A 23415-nucleotide genomic window follows, 5' to 3' on the forward strand; every position below is an offset into this window, starting at 1 on the left:
GAGTCAAAGCTTTGCGGGAGCGTCTACAGCCGAATAGACCTCAAGACAGCATACCACCAGCTCCGTCTCCACAAGGACTCGCGTGACGTCACGGCCTTCCTGACGCCCGACGGCCTCGCGAGGTACACGCGAGTCCCATTCGGCCTGGTCTCCAGCGGTAGCGCCTTCCAGAAATTGCTCAGCAGCCTGCTAGAGGTTGTCCCTGGCTGTGTACACTGCCTGGACGACATCCTCGTGTCCGGGAAAGACCATTAGGAATACGACGCCCGCCTCCGAGAGGTGGTTGATCGCCTCGCCCCGTCCAACGTCACCATAAATCAGGACAAATCCGTGTCCATGCAGACCACCACCGGGTTCTGTGGCCACAAGCTGTCCGGCGCCGGGGTGATCTCTCCACCGTCAACCGTCCGCGCCGTGGTTGAGGCGCCGCCTCCCACCAACGTTAGGGAGCTTCCTGGGGACGACTGGATGGTTCAGCCGGTTCGTGCCGGCGTACGCCATGGTCGTCCGACCAATGACCGACCTCCTCAAGAAAGGCACGGCCTGCCAGTGGACCCAGGAACAACGGCTCGCCCTCAGCAACGTGAAACAACTGATCTCGACCAGCCCCGTCATGCGCCCGTTAGACCCGCACCTGCCGACAGTCGTCACTTCAGACGCGAGTGATCGTTGCACCGGCGCCGTCCTCACGCAGATCCAGTACAGCGGCGAGGAGCGCCCAGACGCATACTGGTCCCGGTCATTCACGGAGGCCGAGTCCAGATGCTCCGCTTCAGAAAAAGAAGCCTTCAGCTCCGTGAAGGCGATCGAGCACTGGCGGATATATCCTCTGGGGATGTTTCTTCAAGCTCAAAACCGACCGCTCGGCACCCACGACTCTGCTCTCGCCGAAGTCGTCCACCCGAGCAGGAGCACGGATCGTCAGGTGGCAGTCTTGCCTACTGCCCTACTCGTACTCCGTCGAGTACAAACCGGGACACACCATCCCTGTCGCAGACGCGCTGTCCCGGCTCCCGCTGCCGGACACGGGCGGCGCCGAGCCCGACGACGATGACATCATCGCCCTCGTCACGGACGCCGCCGCAGACGTGCTTCCCGACGCAGAGATCCAGGCAGCATCGGAAGCCGACCCAGCACTGAAGGAAGTACGTGAAGCCATCCGCATCGGCTGGGCTGGCTCGGCGCGCAAGTGCCCGGCGACGCTCCGCCAGTTCTTCGGCGTCCGTCACCAACTCCAGCTGCGCGATGACGATATCATCCTACGAGGTCCCGACCGTGTCGTCGTACAGGCCGCCCTGACCGACAAGTACCTACAGGTGGCCCACCAGTCGCACGAGAAAATCGTGCGGACGAAACAGCTGCTCAGAAATCTCGCGTGGTGGCCCGGCATGACGCGAGCTATCACCGACCTCATCTGCGACTGCCAGACCTGCCAGGCGAAGGACGCCGTCTTCTCCCAGAGTGCGCGCCCTGCCCCGCTGCAGCCGGTCCCTCTCCCGGACCGAGCCTGGTCCAAGCTCGGCATCGACGTCGTTGGACCGACTGTAGGTGCGCCACCGTCAGCTCGCTACGCCATCACCGTGATCGACTACGCGAGCAAGTGGCCGAAGATCACCCTGACGCCGTGCGTCGAGACAAATGACGTCATCAGCCTCCTCAGCACCATGGGGTCCCGATGAGGGATACTGCGACGATCTCGTGAGCGACAATGGCGCCCAGTTCACGAGTGCCAAGTTCGAGAAGTACCTGAGCGACCGCGGCATCCAACACCGGAAATCGTCCCTCTACTGGGAGACTACAGCCACCGAGCGGTTTAGCCGCACGCTAAAGACGTGGCTGCTGGAGGCCACCCAGCAACCGTCACGGACGGCGCAGGCCTTCGCTGCGCACATTGAGCGCCGCCTGGCGCTGTACCGCGCAGCCCCACACTGCACCACCGGCATCCGCCCTCTGAGAGTCTGCACGGCCGCCGCATGCGCCCCGACCTGCCGGTGATGTCGGCCAACGCACCAGACGCTGATCTGTGCACGCGCGTGCAGAAACAACAGCGACGCAACGCGCGCGACTACAACAGGCCCCGCGGTGTGAAGAAATCGACCAGCCAACCAGGAGACACGGTCCGAGTTCGGCGACCTGGACACACGTCCGAGAACCTGTCGCGGTTCGGGGCGACACAGACGGTGGTCCGGTCCGGCCAGGATACCCGACGTAGACTCATCTGCCCCCGGAGTCGACAGTTCGTCGCCGCCTTCGGTGGACCAGCACGAGGCCCCACCCGCGGCTCGACCAACCACGCCCCCGCATGAAGCCTCGCGAGCGGCTCAGCCCGTCGCACCAGGGTCCCTGCTCCAGATGGACGCTAGTCGCCCATTCGAGCCCGGGCGGGTACGCCGCGCGACACCGGCAAAGACCTGCCGCCGTTCTCCTGCGGCCGACGACGGTTTCAGTCGCGAAAACTCGGCAGCCAGGCCGCTGTCGAACCCCGCTCAGACCCGCGAGCCGGCGCACCATTTGTCGTCGAATTTCGCTGTCATTCCTTGTTTAAGTACCGTACGTGTCTCAACTTAATGTGCGGGGATATGTAGTGTACACAAATGCACCAGCGGTGATTTCCTAACACTGACCTTTCCATAGTATTAGTTCACCACTATGGTGCACCAGTGTCCTCACCACGAAGGGAAACAGCCCTCTATCACAGAAGAACATTGAGTGTCTCGGCGCCTTGCCTTATAGGAGCCCCAGCAACAGCACAAGGCCTTCCAAGCAAAAAGAAAGAATCCAAGACCGATATGATCGGCTCCTGAGCAGCTGAGCGTACCCTGGCATCTGGGGCAACAGAAAAAGCGTATAGAGCCTTTCGGGCGACTGGGAAGAATCGATGGAGGGCTCCTGATCGATCAAGAGTGCCCAGGAATGGGAGTAGATAGTGTCCCAACAGCAGCATTGAGATTATATACGAAAAATGGAAAAATGTTCAGAGATCAAGGGTAATGTGGAAGGTTCTTTGGCGGTCAGATTGGCCAGGTAAGTGGACATGTATGGTCCGGGCAACAGCGTAAGGCCTCTGGGAAGCGTAATGTGCCCACAATTTTTTTTTTCAAACACCATCACTGCAATCATTACAGACTTAATCAGTACAGCTCGCTTATAAACTTTTACTTTCGTTTGCAGCCGTTTCATGTGGTCTGTAGGCGCCAACACGTCCAATTTTGTTGTGTTTTTACTAGAAAATCCTGCCTGTTCAACCGGTTGTCGGCCATTTCGAAGCCCTCTGCATGGTTCATGGAGCATGGCCCGGTGCTTCCCCCCCCCCCCCCCCCTCCCCTCTGTATTCACCAACGGCTCGAGCAGCTTAATAGGTGGGGCCCGCCAAGAACACAGGGACATCAATTCAAGTAAGAAGCACTCAACGTGGAGGGCCCCGGAGCGATCGAGTACGCCAGAGCGGGTTAACAGATTGGGCCCCGTTAAGAGTATGGGGCCTTCCATTAAAATACAAAGCACCCAAAACAAGATGGAAATGGCCCCCGAACGACTGAATGTGCATGAGCAGATTATCAAAAGGAGCTCGACAGGAGCGTAGGGCCCTTCATTTAAATAAAAAGCACTCAAAACCTAGTGCGGAAGACCCCCCGAAAAATGGAGTGCACCTGAGCAGATTGTTAGATGGCCCTGGACAGGGGCGTAGGGCCCTAAATTCAAACACCAAGAGCTGATGCACAGGGCCCCGAACAATCCAGTGAAATCGAAGAAGCGAACAGAGGGGTCCCGACAAATGCTTAAGGCCCTCCATTCAAATAGGAAGCACCCAAGACATAATGTGGGGCCTCCGAACAATCGATTAAGCCCGAACAGGTTGCCAGATGGGGCCATCGACAAGAGAGTAGGGTCTTCCGTTCAAATATGAAATACCCACGACACGATATAGAGGGTATAGGGTATACGATATGTATATATATATATATATAGAGAGAGAGAGAGAGAGAGAGAGAGAGAGAGAGAGAGAGAGAGAGAGAGAGAGAGAGAGAGAGAGAGAGAGAGAGAGAGAGAGAGAGAGAGAGAGAGAGAGAGAGAGAGAGAGAGAGAGAGAGAGAGAGACTGATCGACTGCGCCAGAGCAGGTTAACAGATAGGGCTCCTGTCAAGAGCGTAAGGCCCTCCATCCAAATAGGAGGCACCCAAGACCCGACGTAGAGGTCCCCCAACGATCCAGTGTGTCCGAGCAGCTTATCAGAATGGGTCCCGACAGAAGCAAAAGACCCTACATTCAAATAAGAAGTACCCAAAACCCAGTGCAGGGAGCCCCCGAAAGATAAAGTGTACCAGGGCAGGTTATTAGATGGCCCCGATAGGAGCGTAGGGCCCTAAATTCAAACACCAAGACTCGATGTGCAGGACTACTGAACAGCCCAGTGTCGCTGAGGAGGTGAACGGAGTGGCCCCCGACAAGTGCGTGCGGCCTTCATTAAAAAATGAGGCACTCGAGATCCAATGTAGAGGGCCCCCGAACGACCCAATATGCCCGAGCAGGTTAACAAATAGGTCCTCGACAAGAGCGCAGCCCCCCCCCCCCCCCCATTGAAATAAGAAGTACCCGAGACCCAATGTGGAGGGCCCGCGAAGGATCGAGTGTACCCGAGCAGGCCATCAGATGGCCGCCGACAGAAGCGTAGAGCCCTACATTAAAATACCCAAGTGCGGGAACCCCACAGAATCCGGTGTGCCCGAGTTAGTTACCAGATGGGGCCCCGACAAATGTGCAGGGCCCTCTACTTAAACAGAAAGCCCCCAAGACCCAATTCGGTGTGCCCCGAATGATCGATGTGCTTAAGAAGATTGACAGATGAGCGCCCGACAAAAGTGAAGACCCCAAATCAAGTGACAGATAATTGGAAGCATCCTGGACCAATGTTGGGGACCCGTGAGCATATCGTGAGTGTGTCGATAGGTTAGCCGAGACCGACATAAAAGGCGCCTGAGCAACTAAGAATACCCCGGCAGGTTAACGCATGGGGCCCCAACTGCAGAGCCTTTCCAGCGAACGGAAGGAATCTGTGGAAGACCCCTGGTCGACAAGAGCGCCCGGGCACGCTAGCACGAAGGATCAAGCAACAGCGCAGGGCCCCCCGAGCAAATGCTAAAAGCCAAGGACAAAGTGGAGGACGACTTAACAATCAAAATGACGCTGCAATGGATCATATAGGTTCTCGGGAAACGGTTTAGGCCCCCTGGACAGCATAACGAAGCTTAAGATTCCTAAATAACACTTTTCTGTTGTATCGTAGCCTCGACATCGTGGTTGTAGTTCATGGGCGCACCGCGAGTGGCGCCACTGTCGGGCGTTGGGAGGCAGTCGGCCCGGAGCCGCCGTGCAGTGGGGTTGCGTTCATACTTTGTAACTGGAACTCACGATAACATTAATAAACAGTTTGGAGACAACAACTTGGCGACGAGCAAGGGGATTTTAAAGTAAGGACAGGTGCAAGTGACGCGCGGACCGGCAGGACGTGTGGAGCTGCGAGGACTGACAGGGCACGTGGAGCTGAGGACCGGCAGGACGTGTGGGACTGCGAGGACTGACAGGGCACGTGGAGCAGAGGACTGGCAGGACGTGTGGAACTGCGAGGACTGGCAGGGCACGTGGAGCCGAGGACCGGCAGGACGTGTGGAACTGCGAGGACTGACAGGGCACGTGGAGCTGAGGACCGGCAGGACGTGTGGGACTGCGAGGACTGGCAGGGCACGTGGAGCTGAGGACTGGCAGGACGTGTGGGACTGCGAGGACTGACAGGGCACGTGGAGCTGAGGACCGGCAGGACGTGTGGGACTGCGAGGACTGACAGGGCACGTGGAGCCGAGGACCGGCAGGGACGTGTGGAACTGCGAGGACTGGCAGGGCGCGTGGAGCCGATGGCAGCAGCGTTTGAAAACGCAGGTGATCGGTCGACGGGTTTCGGGAGTTTTGTGACTCGGTCGACGGGACAGGGCAGTGTCGTGTCATCCATTTATTGTCACAGTGTGTCAGGGGCAGGACAGTGACGGGGGTCCGACAGCCCTGGGACAGGCTCAGGGGCATCAGTTGCCACAAAGGCCCCAGGACCGGCACGTGGTTTTGCGGTAGCGGCGTGCCGCCATTTTGGACGTTAGTTCAGCGGGGGCCCGGCAGAGGCGCCGCGTCGTCGGGTCAACGACTTCGGGAAGCGCAGTTCGGCAGCTTGCCGACAGAGGCGCTGTGATAGCCAGCGGTGGCGTGACTCGCGAGTCAGCACGGCACCAGCTGATCGACTGGAGAGGAGTCGAGCCGGCCGGCTGGGCGGCTGGACGCGAGCCAGCTGATCGGAGCGTGGGAAACGACGGGGCGTCGTGCGCGAGACAAAACAGCTGATCGGACCGTGGGAAAACAGCTGAGATCAGTGCGCCGGATCGAACAGCTGAGCGGGACGTGGTAAAGCTGAAGGGATAGCGCTGCCGGGAATGCATCTGCCCACGGTGGCACCCTATCATACAGGGGAGGACTTTGAGAGGTGGATGAGAAGCATAGAGCGGTATTTGGTGGCCGTGAATATAACTGATACCAATCAGAAATGTGCAGTGCTTCTCCATCTGGTTGGGCCGGACGTCGCAGATCTCAGCGAGACGCTGCCGGACGAAGACGCGACGGGAGATAGCTTTGAAAAACTTAAGAAGAAGGAGCTCACGGCGTACCTGTCGCCGGTCAAAAGCGCTGTGACTGAGCGGGCTGCATACCACCAAATGAAAATGCAAGCGGGTGAGGAATTCGAACAGTTCCTCGGGCGACTCCGGATTCAACCACAGAAATGCGTCTATACAGCGGCTGAGATGGACAGGGAACTCTGGGACCGGTGTGTCGTCGGAAGCAGCCCCGGGCTGAGAGAAAAGCTACTGCAGGAGGCGGCGACTAAAGGAGACGGGCTGACGCTCGCGAACGTCCGGCAGACAGCGCGGGCGTACCGAGACATGCGTCAGCTGAGCGCCCAGCTGAGAGAGAGTCAGCCAGCAGTCACAGGAGTCGACTGTGAGGGGACGGCCGTGAACGCGGTGCGGCCGGACCGGCCACAACGGCCACAGCGAGGCCAGTGTTTCCGATGCGGATCCAGACAGCATTGGAAGAGGGACTGCCCGGTCAGGGTGCAGGAGCGTGGCGCTGCCGACCGGCCATCGTCCGGGATAATGGACGGCGTAACGAGCGGCGGCAGCAGGGACAGACCCGCCGTCCCCCGCTCGTCCGACGCTGTTTCCGGTGTGGGTCGGCCGCCCACCTACAGCGCAGCTGTCCACAGCGCCGCACAGTGGACCATGTGACTGAGACTGAAGGAGGTGTGCCACAGCGCCTCAAGGACATTCTCCTACAAATCGACATCCCGAGCGAGAGGGATGGCCTGCCACTCATCACAGTGAGGATCAACGGTCAGGACATCACGATGATGATCGACACCGGCTCACCGGTGACAATCGTCGGCAGAGATGTCAAGATCCCGGGACTGCGCATGCGGGCATCGGAGCTACGTCTGCAGTCCTACACCGGTCAGACGGAGCCCCTCCGCGGAGAGGCAACGGTGGAGGTGGAACACGCAGGCCAGGCCCGGTCACTGCGAGTGGTGATGTGACCGACAGGGGAGCGCGCCGCTGCTGGGACGAGACTGGCTGCGCCAGCTCCGACTGAACTGGCGAGAGGTTAGCATGGTCGGCCGGCCGGGGGACGCTGACGGGAGAACCACGCCGGAGTCGGGCGCGAAGACGACGCTGGAGTCGGCCGTCAAGGCGCACGAGGCAGTGTTCACTGACGGACTGGGGAAGATGTCGATGAAGGCCCATCTCACGCTGAAGCCTGACGCGCGTCCGGTGTACAGGAAGGCCAGGCCTGTGCCGTACGCCCTCATGCCTCTAACTGACAAGAAATTAGAGCGCTGGATCACGGAGGGAGTCGCAGAGAAGGTTGACCCAGAACAGAGACCGTCAGGCTGGGGGACCCCGCTGGTCCCAGTGCTGAAGCCCAACGATCAGGTCAGGTTGTGCGCAAACTACAGCGTGACAGTGAATCCACAGGTCCGGGTGGATCCGTACCCACTTCCTGCGCCAGAGGACCTATTCGCGAACATACGAGGTCGAGTGTTCGCAAAGCTGGACATCCGGCGGGCATACGAGCACATGGAGCTGGACGAGACGTCACGGGACCTCACCACGGTGACGACGCACCGCGGCTCGTTCCGGATGATCCGTATGCCGTATGGCATCGCCAGCTGCGGCTTCCTGTTCCAGCAGGCAATGGACAAGGTGCTGGAGGGACTGTCGGGCTGCGTGTGCCACATTGATGACGTTTTCATCGCAGCGGAAGACGAGGCAGAGCTAGCGACACGGCTGGACCGGGTCCTGACTCGGCTGGAGCGTCACGGCCTCCGGCTAGAACGCTCAAAATGCACTCTCGGGGCGAGCGAGGTGTCTTACCTGGGATGGCGGATCACCGCGGACAGCATCAAGCAGGAGGAAGACGGGACAGCCGCGCTGCTGGAGGTGCCAGAACCACGTGACGTTCACCAGCTCAGATCCCTGTCGGGCTCGGCGAACTACTACAGTCGTCTCCTGCCAGGGCTCGCGACGACGCTAGCCCCACTGTACGCGTTGCTGAAGCGCGGCTCGCCGTGGAACTGGACGCCGAGATGTTCGGCTGCAGTAGATGAAATGAAGCGGCTGCTGGCGAGCGGCCGTGTGTTGGTGCGGTATGACCCCGCCCTGCCACTCAAACTGGTAACAGACGCCAGCGCCACTTGAGTCGGCGCGGCTCTGATACACCGCATGCCGGACGGCACAGAACGACCGATCATGTTCGGGTCGAGGACGCTGACACCGACAGAAAGATGTTACGCACAGGTCGAGTGGGAAGCCGCCGCCGTGTAGTTCGGGCTTCGGAGGTTCAGCAGGTTCCTGTTCGGCCGGAAGTTCACTTTCACCGTGGACAATCGGGCTCCGTCCCGGATCCTGAGCCCCGAGCGCGACCTCCTCGGTCTGACCGCGGCACGTCTGCAGCGGATCGCCATGGAACTGGCAGCATACCAGTACAGCGTAGAGCTACGCAGAACGGCAGACATGGCGCTCGCGGACAGTCTATCGCGGATGGCGCTGCCGTGCAGCGGAAACGAGCGGGCGGAGGCGGACAGAGAGGTGGCGGGAGTCCACTTGTTGTTCATGGACGGCGCGGGAGCGCCGCTGACAGCCCGCGAGATCGAAAACGCCACCCGGCGCGACCCGCTGCTGGCGAAGGTGCTTATGTATATAAGACACGGATGGCCGACAGAAACGGAACCGGAGTTGGCGCCGTTCCGACACCGGGAGGCGGAGCTGTCCACAGACCACGGCGTGGTACTGTGGGGAGGCAAAGCGGTAATACCCCAGAGGCTGCGGTCGCGAGTACTACAGGAGCTGCACACCGGACACCTCGGCAGCGCCAAGATGAAAGGAGTGGCGCGCCGGTACGTGTGGTGGTCGGGAATGGACACAGAACTGGAGGCACTGGCGCGGGATTGTACCGCATGTGTAGAAAAGCGAGGAGCCCCGCCACGGAGCGCGCTGCACACCTGGGAGCCGGCTGGCGACCCGTGGGAGCGAAGCCATGTGGATTTTACCGAGCCGTTTCAGGGCTCCAGCTTCCTCGTGGTGCATGACAGTTTCACCAAATGGCTGGAGGTGTGTCCGATGAGAGACACGGGCACAGAGAGCACGATCCAGGAGCTGCGAGCCATGTTCGCTCGTTTCGGTATACCACGGCAGCTTGTCTCCGACAACGGACCTCAGTTCACAGCGTCGCAGTTGGCGGAATTCTTGAGTGGGAACGGTGCGCGACACTTCAGAGTAGCACCATACCACCCGAGCAGCAATGGGGCTGCCGAACGAGCGGTCCAGACCGTTAAGAACGGCCTCAAGGCGGCGCTGAAGGACGGGGGCTCCCTGTCTCGCCGGCTGTGCACGTTTCTGATGGCATACCGCGCGGCGCCACACTCGACGGACAGGTCGGATGCCGGCGGAAGTGATGTTCGGGCGCCTGACGTGCACCAGGTTAGACCTCGTGCACCCAAGCATCACACGAGATATACAGGAGAAACACCAAGACCAGAGGGAGGCAGCGGGAGGAAGGTCGCGCCAGTTCAGGGTAAGCCAGACCGTGTGGGCGCGGACATATGGCGGCCCCCGACGGTGGCGGCGCGGCGAAGTGGTAGGCATCACGGGCCCCGTCTCGTATCAAGTAGACGTCGGCGAGGCCCTCCGGGCCCACCATGCGGACCAGCTCCTGCCAACAGCAAGACGGGAAGAGCAGCAGCCGACCGAGTCAGCTCCGCTGGAGCCGTCGCAGCAGCATCCGACCGACCCTGCTCCCGGCCGGCATCAGCATCAGATCCCGAAGGCTCACAGCTCTCTCGGGGAGAGAGAAGAGGAGGAGGAAGAGCGACCGGCACCGGCCAGGGAGGAGGCAGGTGGTCGCGACCAGACCAACACGGAGCCGGAATCAGCTCAACAGAACCGGGCTCCTGACGGGCCGGACGCCGAGTACCAGCAGACGGGGCAGCCGCGCGCCGTCAGCGCGCCGCCCCTGCGGACGGGGCAGACGCACACGGCCAGCGCGCCGCGTCACGGGACGCAGCCGCGCCGATCAGCGCGCACCACCCGACCTCCGCTGCGTTTCAGGCTGTAGGGAGCTCCAGTATGGGGGCGGAGGGTGTTGTATCGTAGCCTCGACATCGTGGTTGTAGTTCATGGGCGCACCGCGAGTGGTGCCACTGTCGGGCGTTGGGAGGCAGTCGGCCCGGAGCCGCCGTGCCGTGCGATTGCTTGTTCATACTTTGTAACTGGAACTCACGTTAACATTAATAAACAGTTCGGAGACACAACATTTTCAATCATTGAAGTTTTGTTTTCGTCCACTCGTGGGCCCTTTACTTTCGTTTGCGACCGTTCTTGGTTGCCTGCTAGTTCAAACACACCCAATTTGGCTGCGTTTTGTGTTGAAGAGCTGTGTCTGTTCGGCCGGCCATGGACCCCTTCGGAGCCGATGGGCCCCTTCGGTGCCCAAGGGGGGTCATGGTCCCGTGTCCCTCTCTGGATCCGCCCCTGGTTGGAGAAATCTTGGGGGGGTCTCCACACAACCGCGTGATAAAGGTTTTGTATCAATGATATAATAATTGAGAATACAACTAGCATTTCGTCAACATATAGTGGTCAAAATTAGTTGAGAAAATGAGGGAGACAGGTCGTTGGGCACTTAGCTTTGCCTCCAATCATTCATAAAAATTAGCGCTCCCGTCTGGGCGTACGGCGTCAGTCGCAAAAAGATGTGGTCAAACATGAACCAATGCAGAAAGTATTCGTGTCCATCACTATTATTTTCAATTGCGGCTTTGTCAAGACGAACTCTGGCGCACTCCGGCGTTTGTGTTGATTCGCGGGGGCATTCGGAGGGGGGGGTTGCGGCTGCGAATTGGGCATCGAAAATCTTTGGTTGAGGGATACATCATAATTGTGTTTGGTCAGTTAACGTGCTAAGGATTTCAACATAAGCCGTAACACGGAATAGGCGAGCTGAAAGTTGTAAAAAATAAACCGCGATTGTCAGAACATTCATCGGGTCTGAGCCGCTGCCGTGTGTCGATTCATCAACGGCGTTGAGCTGGTCGGATCCAGTGCCGCAATGTTCAAGAACACATTTCAGAGTGGCTTTTTATCAATATTGTATAGTATTGGAAGTAAGCCTCTGCAGATTTGGGACAAGAAGGTTAGTGACATCAGAAGTAGGCATGTGGATTGAATGTGCCAAGTGGAATCGAGAAGCTGTCTCGTTCGAAGCCCGTAGGCAATGGCGTCCGTGTATTTAAGTTCAATCTGTTTTAGTGCTTTCGTGGTACGGGCTGGTGCAACCGGGATTTTCTTCAGTGGGGGAGGGAGCGGAGCTCGGAGAGCACATACCAAGTCTGTCTTGAACTTTTTGTCGGAAGCCATCTATGCAGGAATCCGAAAAATCGGGACTCCACCATACCCTTGCCGGTATCGCCGGCAGACTTCAATCCTCCATAGACTGTCGGCCTGAATGAATTAAATCTAGCATGCAAACCATACAATATTGGCATCAGTGGATGCGCCACGCATTTTTGAACACGCTCAGCGCTGTCGCTTAGCCCGATGTGCTGCACAATGGCATTGACGTATTTCGTCACGCTTTTCGCCCAACTAGTTCATATTAATCGACGCATAAATTTGCAGTGTAGCTACCAGCTGATTATGTGAAGTTAGTCGGTATCGCTAACACTTAGAGCCAACCACGATGACGTCACAGGACCACAGTACCACTGCCAACCCGGTACTAATCATAGGAGCGTCCAGGCCCGGCGCCAGCCCATGTGACATTTGGGCGCTGGATGTGACACATACGACCCCTAGCAAGCGAACGGCGATCGCAAGGAACTGTGCGGGACAGAACAGCACCACCCAGAACTGGACAGAACCGGATGGAACAGTTATGGAGCAAGACTGGACCGGACGGATCCACTCCAGGACATATTGTTGGCTTGGTTGTCCAAACCAGTCGTCCGGCCTGGTTACACCAGGGCCTCAGGTCCTGACATAACCTCCCTCGGGTCGCCTTACCTCAGGGCCCGTTTGGTTACACCCGGTCCGTCCGGTGCCATCCGATCTGTCTGGCTTCATTACGTTCCATCCGGGTTCTGCCTGGTCTCGTCCGACCGAGTCCGGTCCCGTTCGGCTCTGTCCAGTCCTGTCTGAGACCGTCTGGGGATTTCCCGTGTCGTCCGATCCTTTGTGGTCCCGTGCGGAACCTGTACCAGGCTGGCGGTGATATGTGGTTTTATGACATCACTGCACAATCAGCTGAAAGTGTTTGCAGCCCTCATCTTCGCATAATCAACCGACGGCCGCACCGTAGATTTATGCGTCGTGTTGCGCGAGCTGGCTGGCTTGCGCATCTACTGATACCAGTATTGCATGGGTTTCGCACCAAATTCCGTTGATGCAGATCTTTTTGGAACTGTTATGGGTACTGTACTAAAGTAAGTTGATTCAGACTCGCAAAGCCTGTGCCGGCGAAACACCTACCCCCACCTCCCCCGGCTTTGTTCCTACTTCACGGCATTGTATTGTGTGGCCTGCTAGATACAAAAGCCACCTGAGCATAAGTTGTGAATTTTGCATGGGTGTTATAGTCGCTGTTCATCTTAATCACATTTGTTGTAGCTTAAGTATGTATCTTCCGCGTAGCTATTCATGATACGAAGAGACGGTAATGCTGAATGGTCCCATCACTGTATTTTGCCAGGTGAGAAATGGTCACATCAAGAGGATTACGGACAATGATATCCAGTCTCTGGTGCTCGAAATTATTGGAACCAATGTCAGGTAAGTATTTTTGGTTGATACTTGGTTTGCGATTCGGCAGGTGAGATTGTGCTTTTGTTGAGGGATTTGGGTAAATAAAGTCATGAATTAATATCGATTGAGACAGCTTCACCTTTATCTCTCACCTCTCATCGGGCTTTTGACACGGACATCGTCGAGGGAGGGGGGGGGGGGGGGACGGGAGACGCGTTTCCTCCAGCTTTCCTAGCCGTTTTCTAGTGTTCCTAACCGTGTTGCATGGTAAGAGATGTCGAAAAATGTATGATGTCGTTCGAATTTCTGACCTCTGGCGTCGCCAACGACATTAAGGCTATTGGATTTATCATATATATATATATATATATATATATATATATATATATATATATATATATATATATATATATATAGAAGGCTATGGCCTGGATATATAAGGCTATGATTATTTCTGTTTCATTCGTTCAATTGCATCGTTTATATGTTATGTAACCATGTATCTCACGGACAAAAAACTTTTTCATCCACAATTTTGTGGTGGCTCAAAATCTTAAGACCTTGTTTGCATGGAATTAGCGCAAAAACCACCTAGCTTTTCAGACAACGGGAGGAACACTGGCGTTGAGAGGCACCTTGAAGTGGGTAGCTCAGATCGGTAGCTCATATTTTGGCAATCGCGCCCTTCCGTGAGCAGAAGAGCCTGTCCGCTTTTCGTTGCATGTTTCGGTCGATGGCGATGGCGGCATGTACCTTCGTCGCTGCTGATCGTGTAATGAATCCTCGTGGCCGAGGATTCATTACATTGGATGATGTGAATTACAGACGATTGCGACGCAGTGACGTCTTGCTTTACGCTATTGCCCATTCACCCGGCAGACCCCGGACCCGTCGTGCGAAAGAGCGTGACGTGTCCGGAAAGGGAGAAAAGAAGCATGCCGTCGTGTGGTTTGAATGGGTCCAAAACTGTCACAATTTGGCAGAGTGTTATGGAGCGGTACTTAACCCACACCCTGTGTACCAATGTAGCGGATTGATAGGCGAAATTGTGGGACCGAAGTTGACAAGGGATATAGTGGCATAATGTATTGCACTGTAAGAATCGGAACGAATGCGTGGAAGGGAGGGGAAATCGACACGTTATATGAGCCAGTGGGTGCAAGCGCAGATCAACGTAGGGGAGGGGTGGGCAAATCATTACCAAAGGCTCTAATCAGCTATCGCTTGAAGCATAACATAGCTTCGGGAAGTATGGCGAGGTAGTCTGCAGGGCACGCCATAGCCTGTCTTATTCCCGACGGTTATAGTACGGGAATACCGCCCCGCCCCGCTCTCACCCCCCCCCCCCCCCCATCTCTACCCTCGCACCCACACATGAATTCCTGCGAAAATCGTTACGTCCTTATCTCAACCTCAGCTCTTCCCCTGAGCAGTGAAAGTGCCTGCGTCTCGTTATGAATTGGCCAGCTTCACAACTATATAAAGTTTTGACAGGAGTGCAGGATACGGCACAGTACGTACGGAAGGTTTCGTTGGGGTCTGCAGTGATGTCGTAGTATGGGGTCTGAAAAATGATGACGTCTTGATATCAGTATTTACAAGTCGAGAGAGGATTTGGATACGTGTAGAACGTTCGTTTGTTATGCAGCGATCGCATTTGGTGTGTCGTTGCAAGACATTACGTCACCATCGTATTGTGTGTACGGGGAATTCACCCGTGTCATATGGTGATTTTGTTTTCAGTACTACTTTCTTAACGTGCCCAGAAGATCCCAAGAAGACACTAGGCATCAAACTGCCATTTTTGGTGATGATTATTAAAAACCTTAAGAAATACTTTACATTTGAGGTGCAGGTAAGGAGATGGAAGCGACGTTGACACCTTTTCATCCTGACTCTCTGTGTTATAATGGGTTAGAAATGCTATCCGGTACAGTCCTCGTACATTACGTGATCCAATTGTCGTCACCGCATGCAGAGGAGCCCGTGCTACCACCCTAAGATTAACACCCCGCATATGGTTAGCGAGACGGAGCGCACTGATACGAGGAGGGCCGCAGACTTCTTCTGATGCTTCACCAGGTCATTGATGACAAGAACGTTCGCCGTCGGTTCCGCGCCTCAAACTACCAGTCGACCACGCGCGTCAAGCCGTTCGTCTGCACCATGCCCATGCGTCTGGACGACGGCTGGAACCAGGTACAGGCTCTCGAACGCTTCTGTGCCGTCCGTCATGTGCATAACCGCTGTATTGTGACCCCACAATATCGATGGACTTTGCCATGCTGTCGCGTCAGGTGCGCAGGCGGCGCCAGCTGATTGCGGCCGGTGCACCGCACGGTGTTCCCGATGACGGGAACACTGTGCTCCCGCGACAGATCCAGTTTAACCTGGCGGACTTCACGCGGCGCGCGTACGGCACGAACTACGTGGAGACGCAGCGCGTGCAAATACACGCCAACTGCCGGATCCGGCGCATCTACTTCTCGGACCGGCTCTACTCGGAGGACGAACTGCCCGCAGAGTTCAAGCTCTACCTGCCCGTGCAGGCCAAGCCCAAAGCGTGAGGCTGTCGGCACAGTCGGCCGCTCCGGGCTGGAACGGCAGGGGTCTCTCGACATAGTTGGCATTGGTCGAAATTTTGTCAGGTTCATTGTGTGAGGTGCACGGACCCAGCGCACGTGGGGCTTTGAGTCGTAATCAAAGTTGGCTGTCCACCATGTTTGGATAGTGACGTCTACGCTCTTTGTCGTGTTTTGCCATCAATTTTTAGAGTGCATCAGACCGCTTGCCAAGCCCCGAAGGCGAAGCTCATCTCCCAATATCGACAATGGGTTGCGTTATGCCGTGCCCTCCCCATGACGGCAGCGCGGGTCATTGTTGCCTTCCGACTTGAGACGCTTCTGAACGCCGGGCACGCGTTTTGCATGCGGTTCTCAAGACAAGATTTTGCGGTGACCAGTCCGAGATTCTTTCACACGTATCAAAGACTAAATTATTGGCACTGGATGTTCTAGGGACCTACTCCAGCGTATTATGATTTGAATCGTCCGCGAGATCTATCCTTGCACCGTTCTCTAGCACTCATCGTGTTGACATCATGTTGACTGGCCGCGACTTTGTTGTCTGTATCTCTATACTGTGATATTGGTAGGGTGCATGGTGCATCAGACTTCATCGTTGCTCATTCAAATGTTACAGTGCAATAAAATTTGTTGTCTGCCATTGTTTATTTTAGCTGTAAGAAATAACGAAAATGTATTCTCTCTTTTACGAAAGCCAACCCCCTCCACCGGAAAACGTGCTGTACTGGCCGCTGGACCAGCACGGCCAGCCTGCGTCGCGCGCGCCGTCGCCGCACGGCTAAAGCGCGGTGCTTTCCAGGCTACAGTCGGTCGGAGGTCGCTGGACCAGCACGGCCAGCCTGCGTTGCGCGCGCCGTCGCCGCACGGCTAAAGCGCGGTGCTTTCCAGGCTACCGCCGGCCGGGGACGGGTCAGGGGTGCTGTGCCGGGAGTTGCACGGCGTGCGCTGGTGGCAGGGGCTGGCCGGCAGCCGCTCTGGGGACGTCGAGATGAGCGGCGGCTCCCTCGTCCCGCGAGCCAGCGGGATCGGCCGCCTGGGGATGCTGCCCGGCGTCCAGAACGGCTGCATTGGCGGGTCGCAGCTGGGTGTGTTGATCCTGAAACGCAGATGGGGCTGTGAGGTGGCCTTCGGCGCTGATTCACGGGTCATGGCGGCCGGAATGAAGCTTCATGTGAACTGCTACGGAGGAGCTCCTGTAATGCACCAAACAAAGCAAATGGCTCAAAGCACCTCATTTGAAGAACAGGCAAGTATTACGCCCGGTAATTTTGAAAGCAGATGTAGCGGCGACAAGCAAAACGCAAACAGAATGGGCCGTGCATGGTACGTGCGAAGCATGTGGCGCGGTGACGGAGACGTAGCTGGGAAGGGTGGCGCGAAGAACGGGACGGCGGCATGTACGGCCTGCCGTGGCCGAACCTCTGCTCTTCACGTACTTCTCGTCGGTCGGAGGCCGCCCGCCTCCAGACAGGTCGTTCGTGCTGAAGTCGATATTGAGGGTCAGGCCTGTCGAGCAAAAGCTGTTGGAAACGCTTCGACGCATGCAGGATGAGCGGATTGGAACAGTGTTGTGGCCACGTCGTGTGGCAAGCGTTGGCTGGCTGTGTCGTTGTTGGAATACAATAGGCCACACACGGCAAATAGTACGCTCATAACAAGCCTGCCAGGCATGATAACTTTGGATATTTCGAATTGGGTGAAGTTATCTGCTAACATTTGGTAACACAACTGACGCAAAGGAGCCATTGGCTGTTGAATAGTTCCTGACCGGGATGACCTTCCTTCAGTTCAGAACGGGTCTCACAACAGTTGTTGGGCTGCCTAGTTGGTGGTCGCTCATTTTGTCTCCGTCTCGCGTTAAACACAGATTGAGAGCGAGGCTGGCGGCAAGTCAGTCTCTCTTTTCCACGTGCACCGTGCCTGAGCGGGGCTTGGGGTTAGCCAGGGGCTTGCCGGCGGCGTGCCAGCCGAAGCGGTATTGGGGCTGGCCGAAGTCGAGCTCGAACACGCTGGAGAAGGAGCCGGGGCGGCGCCTCTCGCTCAGCAGCATCCAGCCGCCGAACGCCAGGTTGAGCAGGCCCACCGCCACCGTCAGCCAGAGGCACCAGGAGAGCTGCACACCCAGCACGACCCCGTCGAACCGCAGCGCCATCTCGTGTGGGGGCATGAGCGCGCGGTACACCAGCGCGCAGCCGGCCGACAGCAGGCCGTTGACGCACATGGCGCGCGCCGCCAGCCGCGGCACGGCCGTCAGCAGGAGGAGGCCGCCCGCCCAGCCGGCCAGCGCCGCCTTCGCCAGCCAGCCGGCCAGGTAGCCAGCGCGCCGGAAGTGGCGGCCCCAGGTGCAGGGCGCCGCATCCTTGGAGAGCACCTCGAGCGTAGTGACGAGGGGCGCCGGCAGGCCGCGCCGCAGAGCGCTCCGGTACAGCTCGGTCATGCCGCGCGGCGTCAGCGGCCACTCCAGCTGCTCCCGGTAGTGGAAGCGGCCGGTCGGCGAGGCCAGCTGCAGGTCGGCGCCGTGCAGGCCGAAGTGCACAGTCAGCAGGCAGTCGACGCGCCGCGGCGCCGCGTAGGCGATCACGGTGCGCACGCGGCCGCCCATCACCGCCCAGCTGGAGTTGGAGTAGGCGCAGACGAGGCCGCAGCCGGTGCCAGCACCCCATATCACCTACAGCACGGCCAGCCACTCAGCATCTGCAGGTCGCCTGCTTCGTGGCAGAGCAGCACGCACCATCACTGAATTGTGCTATTGTTGACAGAGCGACACAACTTTCGTCCAGGCACCACCACCTTTGTAGAGATCGTGAATCATGAGATCAGAGGCCCACCCCATCAGTAGGTATAATCATACGCTACCCCAACTTTCTTTGTTTTCACACGGTTGGCTGAAAATCACGCTCATAAGCTACGCACTTGTACACGATATATAAACATTCGCTGCTGTATACCTTTTTTGGTCCGATTGGAAAACGATTGATTTCGAGCCGAACTGAACATAAATATTGGTGTCATCTCGGTTATGACCACGACTTAAGGTGACAGCGAGTAGTGAAAACGAATGTAAGCTTGCGGCTCAAAATTTCCGCAGACAGCTTACGTGCAGACGGAACGCACCAGGAGTGTCGAGTGGAGCCGACGGCGGCGCACGCCGGGCAGCAGACAGCAGCAGACCATGAGCAGGACGCACAGGCTGACGGTGGGCAGCAGCGCCGCCACGTCCCAGGAGCCCACCACACTCACGTGCTGGCCCACAAGCGACTCAGAGTCGGCACGGTGGGTCAGCTGGAAGAACCACTCCTCCAGACGCATGGCTGAGGCCGCAGGATATCTTGTCAGCTCGCCTGCACTGTGACGCCGGCGGAGTCAGCGGCGTCAGCGACACGTAGTCATCGTTTAGTTCGAGCGCATGTTTTAGAGCCAAGGAGTCATGAGCTCATGTGAAGGCAGTCATTGCAAGCTTAGCCGAGTCATTGCTCCACAGGTCTAAATTTGTGAAAAGTGGTAGCGTAGAGTGGTTGGGATCTGCGAATTCAGCAAGGCAAGGGTTTGTTACGTTACGCAGTCACGTGCACGTTACGTTACGTTATGCAGTTTGTTACGCGGTAATGTGTAGCATTAACGACTATTCTGAGATCGAAGATCATCAGGGTAATAAAGATTGAAGAGGCACGAGCCTAATGCAGTAGTTATCACCATCTTCCCGAGAAAGTATAACCCTGCACTCTAATCGTCTAAGCGGGGAGAACTTCCACATGGTGTTTGTTTTCGTGGTCGAAACTGATCTCCCGGAAGTGTCGAGAGTAAGACCACCAATTCGCTGCTCGAAAGGCGCCGGGGTCGCCAGCTCACGTTCTTAAGCCGCCCCGCCTGCCGCGTCACAGAATGAGACCCACGGGCGCCCGCGGAACGGGCGCCCGGGTTTTACATTCTTTACCCATGAGTTCCCGCGCGGTAGCGTACGAAGTGAACCTCGTAATGACGCCACTGACGCCCGCCGGAACAAATATCACAAATAAGCAATACTTTCAAATTGGCATCTGAATGCAAATATTAAGCATTGCTTCGGTCCCAGACAAGCGGAAAATCGCTCACGAGTAACCCACAATGAATCAAAAGCGTCCACAGGTCCGTGAAAGACCCTGGCCTCTGCATTTTATGGTGAAACTGAGCCCATTCTTCCTTTCCGTGCAACGGTCGTGAATTTTCCCCAGTTCTTAGCCCGAATGCGCTTACCTTTTACGCCACGCCCATGTCACTAAATGTGACAGCTTATGCGAACCTCCAGAACCTCCAGCCAGTCGAATCCGCTCAGAGCCGCTGTGTTGCTCTGCGCCCCAGACACCATGCTGACCCGGTCCCGCTGCGCCGCCGCACAGCCTGGGGCGCCGGCCGACCAGCCGCGGCAAACTCACCGCCGGCAGAGAAGGCACCGTGTTCGGAGCTGCCGGCTGATGTGAGGCCTCGCTAGTTTGAGCCAATCACAGTCTACCTGGACCGCTTAACCAAGCCGCAGAGGTGCTGCGCTCATCTGCAGCCCGCCGCGTCACCGTGGGCTCACACCTGCTGGGAAAAAAACTGGGATACAAGATTGAAAAACACGTTTGGAACGGCGCCAGCCTAGATGCAGGGACATATGGTGATTTACGGATGAGGGCGGCGCCGAGGATTCTGAGTCGGAGGTATAGGATTTTCTAAGGGGCTCCTGGACAAAAAAAGTGCCCCCTCACAGGGACCTCCCGCGTAGCATCGTGTTTAAGGGGAGGGCTACGAGGGCGTATTTCCTCTTTTAAAACTGTTGTATGTATCATTTTCAAGTAAATAAATATCGACCGTTAAAAAGGTCTCCAACGGGGACCTTTAATTATCCAGGAAGGCGTTTCGTTAACCTAAAACGGGGCCTCCTACGCCAGAAAAGGGCTTTCCGAAGCATAGAATGACATTCTGTTCCAAATCCTGTTCACTTCCTGTTCCTTATCAAGAACAGGATGTTTGCGATTCACGAAGAGAGCCTCCAAATCTAGCCAAGGTACCTCGCTATCACAAAACAGGGCGTCCTGATCCTGAATCACGGTCACCTGATGCATGGAAGGGGCCTCCTTTCCGGAAATGGGGCTCCTTCTGGGAATATAGCGTGTGACTCCTAAACTAGAACAGCGGCCTCCTAGTTTGTAACGGGAGTCTCGCGAGCAAGCAAAGCAGCCACCTTGGCACAGCATTAGGCTTCATGAACTAGGGCCTTGGCTAATTTATTAATAAAGGTGACTTTATATCCCAGCAAAGGGACTCTTAGGAAGGCAGGGAACTAACCCCTTATTGCAGTCCTCATTGTGAAATCTTGCGTGCGTCCCTACTTGGATGCATAGTTAATGCCTGGAGTGGGCCAGGTCTGACTGCTACCAATATCGGTTCAATGAGCGCAGCACGAGCCAGCGTTCCTCCTATGCCAGCAGAGTCCAGACACGTACGGACGAGGCACCGCCTCCGAAGATGATGATGATGATGATTTGGGCTTTGAGGCGCACGGACTACGTTGGTCATATGGTGCCCGGGCACCGCCCCCAACCGACAGGAACGCATTAGTACTGGCTACTGGCGCCACTGCGCCGAAATTTCGCACCTCATTGGGAAAGGGACGGGTTACCATTTCTCGCAGCTTTGGCGTGGCTGTGCTTCAGGTGCCCTTTAGGCCCCTTGATGTTATTTTAAACAAACGCTTGATAGCTTTTGAATTGGCTGTAAGAACATGCCACTCATGCGTCGCGTATAGTTTTCACCAACGCATCCGAGAGTGATGGATAAACAAACGTTTCCAAAATTGTTCGGGAAATATTAATGCGCTTCAAGGCAAATCGAGGAGCAGAACGAAACAACCCTGTTCGTTCAGATGACGGCTTCGCATCCTCAAGCTGCACAAATCGCAACACATATATAGTGTTCGCAGGTATTCTACGCCATGAAATTACACACCTGCCTGCATTATGTAAAAACAAACCTTATTTTAAAAATAAAAGTTGTGCTTACTTAACTGGGAAGCTATGGGAAAAGTGAAGCGCTCTTCTTGAGTTTCTCCGTTACGTTCATGCATGTTACCTGGATGCACCTATCCAGGACACGCGTATGGGACGCTTTCACGGCGCATACGCCATGGACAAAATGCATGGGTAAAATACGCTAGATGTTACGATGTTTAATGAGTCGTTGGAAAGTCTGCTAATGAAAACAGCAAGACAGCGCTACTTGAATAACGCAACAGCATGTCTACTACTCCGCGTCGTAATCCTGTGTTAAAAGCCGACGTGAGTTCACCATACATGTATTTTAGTGATTCGCATGCGAAACCCGTGGCCACACTTGGCCACACAACAAATCACCAAGCCCCGGGGTTGACTGGCGGCAGTGAGGTGGCCGACCGCCCGGCCACGGGCGGACGGGGCAGCACCACACCAACGACATCTGATCCCAGCGGCCCGGGCCGGTCACTGAGCTCCGCCGGCTGGACCGCGGACCGCGGACCGCGGGCCGCGGGCCGCGGGCCACGCGCGCGCAAGCGCCGCCGCTGGGAGCGCACATGGGGCCACACTAGCCGATCACGGGGACCGGGCCACACGAGCGGCAACAGTCCGGGGCTAGGGGCAATCTCGGCGGCCGACGGCGGGCCGGACCGGGAAGCAGCGGGATGCCGCGCTCAGTCCCGGGACGGTGCCGGCGCGGCGGCGCGGCACACCGTATAAAAGCAGCAATTGATTGTACGTCGGCACGCGCCGCGAGCGCCGCTAATTGGGACGGCGCCGGCGGGCCGCGCGGCGCCGGCTGCGAGGTAAGTCCATCCCCACGTCCGGCTCGTCCCCGCCTCCCGTTGCCCGCCGCGTCCGTGCATTACCTACCGCTCGACACCGAGTAAAGCGGGGCGGGCCGTGTCACACTGCGACCGCCCCGACCACGGTCGCGGCGCGCGCGCCCACCCTCACACGCGCGTGCCGCGGCGCTGCCGCACAATGGGGCGCGCGTGCTCCACGAAGTCGTCAATCAGCACGGGCCAGGCGCCCTCCTCGTCATAGTTGGTCAGATCGTCGTTGATGGTGAGTACAAAGTCGAGTAGCAGATTCCACGTGTCCCGCGGGATGTCTCGACGGTGGTGCTCCTGCGGGACAATGCAGCGCTATAGTAAACGAACATACTGGCTTACTTTTGACTTACATTTTATCATACATATGCACACACACACAAACACACACACGCAGGAACACACACGCCCGCGCGCACGCGAGAGAGAGAGAGAGAGAGAGAGAGAGAGAGAGAGAGAGAGAGAGAGAGAGAGAGAGAGAGAGAGAGAGAGAGAGAGAGAGAGAGAGAGAGAGAGAGAGAGAGAGAGAGAGAGAGAGAGAGAGAGAGAGAGAGAGAGAGAGAGAGAGAGAGAGAGAGAGAGAGAGAGAAGAGAGAGA

General features: G+C 57.0%; 4 protein-coding genes across 5 annotated transcripts in view; 2 read left to right on the forward strand and 2 right to left on the reverse strand.

The window, feature by feature from the left end:
* Positions 1–499: 499 nt before the first annotated feature.
* LOC119097339 (uncharacterized protein K02A2.6-like) lies at positions 500–1679 on the forward strand. Its single transcript, XM_037220387.1, has 2 exons — positions 500–621; positions 926–1679. The coding sequence occupies exons 1-2, from the start codon at positions 500–502 to the stop codon at positions 1677–1679; spliced, it is 876 nt and encodes a 291-aa protein (XP_037076282.1).
* A 9782-nt stretch (positions 1680–11461) lies between these two features.
* On the forward strand, positions 11462–16613 carry LOC119096921 (cilia- and flagella-associated protein 20). Its single transcript, XM_037219927.1, has 5 exons — positions 11462–11781; positions 13336–13415; positions 15132–15243; positions 15471–15587; positions 15767–16613. The coding sequence occupies exons 1-5, from the start codon at positions 11698–11700 to the stop codon at positions 15953–15955; spliced, it is 582 nt and encodes a 193-aa protein (XP_037075822.1). The 5' UTR covers positions 11462–11697; the 3' UTR covers positions 15956–16613.
* Positions 16614–16693: 80 nt separating this feature from the next.
* On the reverse strand, positions 16694–20276 carry LOC119097340 (uncharacterized). Its single transcript, XM_037220388.1, has 6 exons — positions 20207–20276; positions 19088–19319; positions 18264–18641; positions 17894–18125; positions 17410–17479; positions 16694–17069 (listed from the first exon to the last, which is right to left on the reverse strand). The coding sequence occupies exons 2-6, from the start codon at positions 19280–19282 to the stop codon at positions 16841–16843; spliced, it is 1104 nt and encodes a 367-aa protein (XP_037076283.1). The 5' UTR covers positions 19283–19319; positions 20207–20276; the 3' UTR covers positions 16694–16840.
* A 1994-nt stretch (positions 20277–22270) lies between these two features.
* Positions 22271–23415, reverse strand: part of SCCRO (defective in cullin neddylation 1 domain containing SCCRO) — a 6161-nt gene continuing 5016 nt past the window's right edge. For both annotated transcript variants that reach the window (XM_037219926.1, XM_037219925.1), the window contains one exon: positions 22271–23114. In XM_037219926.1, the coding sequence (XP_037075821.1) occupies positions 22938–23114 (177 nt within the window). In that variant the 3' untranslated portion in view covers positions 22271–22937. The remainder of the gene's footprint in view (positions 23115–23415) is intronic.

Source organism: Pollicipes pollicipes, unplaced genomic scaffold, assembly GCF_011947565.3.
Source record: "Pollicipes pollicipes isolate AB1234 unplaced genomic scaffold, Ppol_2.1 Scaffold_4295;HRSCAF=5057_pilon_pilon_pilon, whole genome shotgun sequence".
Taxonomy (NCBI): Eukaryota; Metazoa; Arthropoda; class Thecostraca; order Pollicipedomorpha; family Pollicipedidae; genus Pollicipes; species Pollicipes pollicipes.

What these genes read in the sequence shown, in the direction of transcription:
- LOC119096921 (XM_037219927.1), top strand. Translation starts at nt 11,698, where the DNA reads ATGTTCAAGAACACATTTCAGAGTGGCTTTTTATCAATATTGTATAGT. An exon ending in ATTATTGGAACCAATGTCAG is followed by an intron (nt 13,416 to 15,131) that starts GTAAGTATTTTT and finishes TTTTGTTTTCAG; the next exon opens with TACTACTTTCTTAACGTGCC. An exon ending in ACTTTACATTTGAGGTGCAG is followed by an intron (nt 15,244 to 15,470) that starts GTAAGGAGATGG and finishes ATGCTTCACCAG; the next exon opens with GTCATTGATGACAAGAACGT.
- LOC119097340 (XM_037220388.1), bottom strand. Translation starts at nt 19,282, where the DNA reads ATGCGTCTGGAGGAGTGGTTCTTCCAGCTGACCCACCGTGCCGACTCT. An exon ending in GGCTCCACTCGACACTCCTG is followed by an intron (nt 18,642 to 19,087) that starts GTGCGTTCCGTC and finishes GCCGTGCTGTAG; the next exon opens with GTGATATGGGGTGCTGGCAC. An exon ending in CGGCCTCCGACCGACGAGAA is followed by an intron (nt 17,070 to 17,409) that starts GTACGTGAAGAG and finishes TCTGCGTTTCAG; the next exon opens with GATCAACACACCCAGCTGCG.
- LOC119097339 (XM_037220387.1), top strand. Translation starts at nt 500, where the DNA reads ATGGTCGTCCGACCAATGACCGACCTCCTCAAGAAAGGCACGGCCTGC. An exon ending in ACCAGCCCCGTCATGCGCCC is followed by an intron (nt 622 to 925) that starts GTTAGACCCGCA and finishes ACGGATCGTCAG; the next exon opens with GTGGCAGTCTTGCCTACTGC.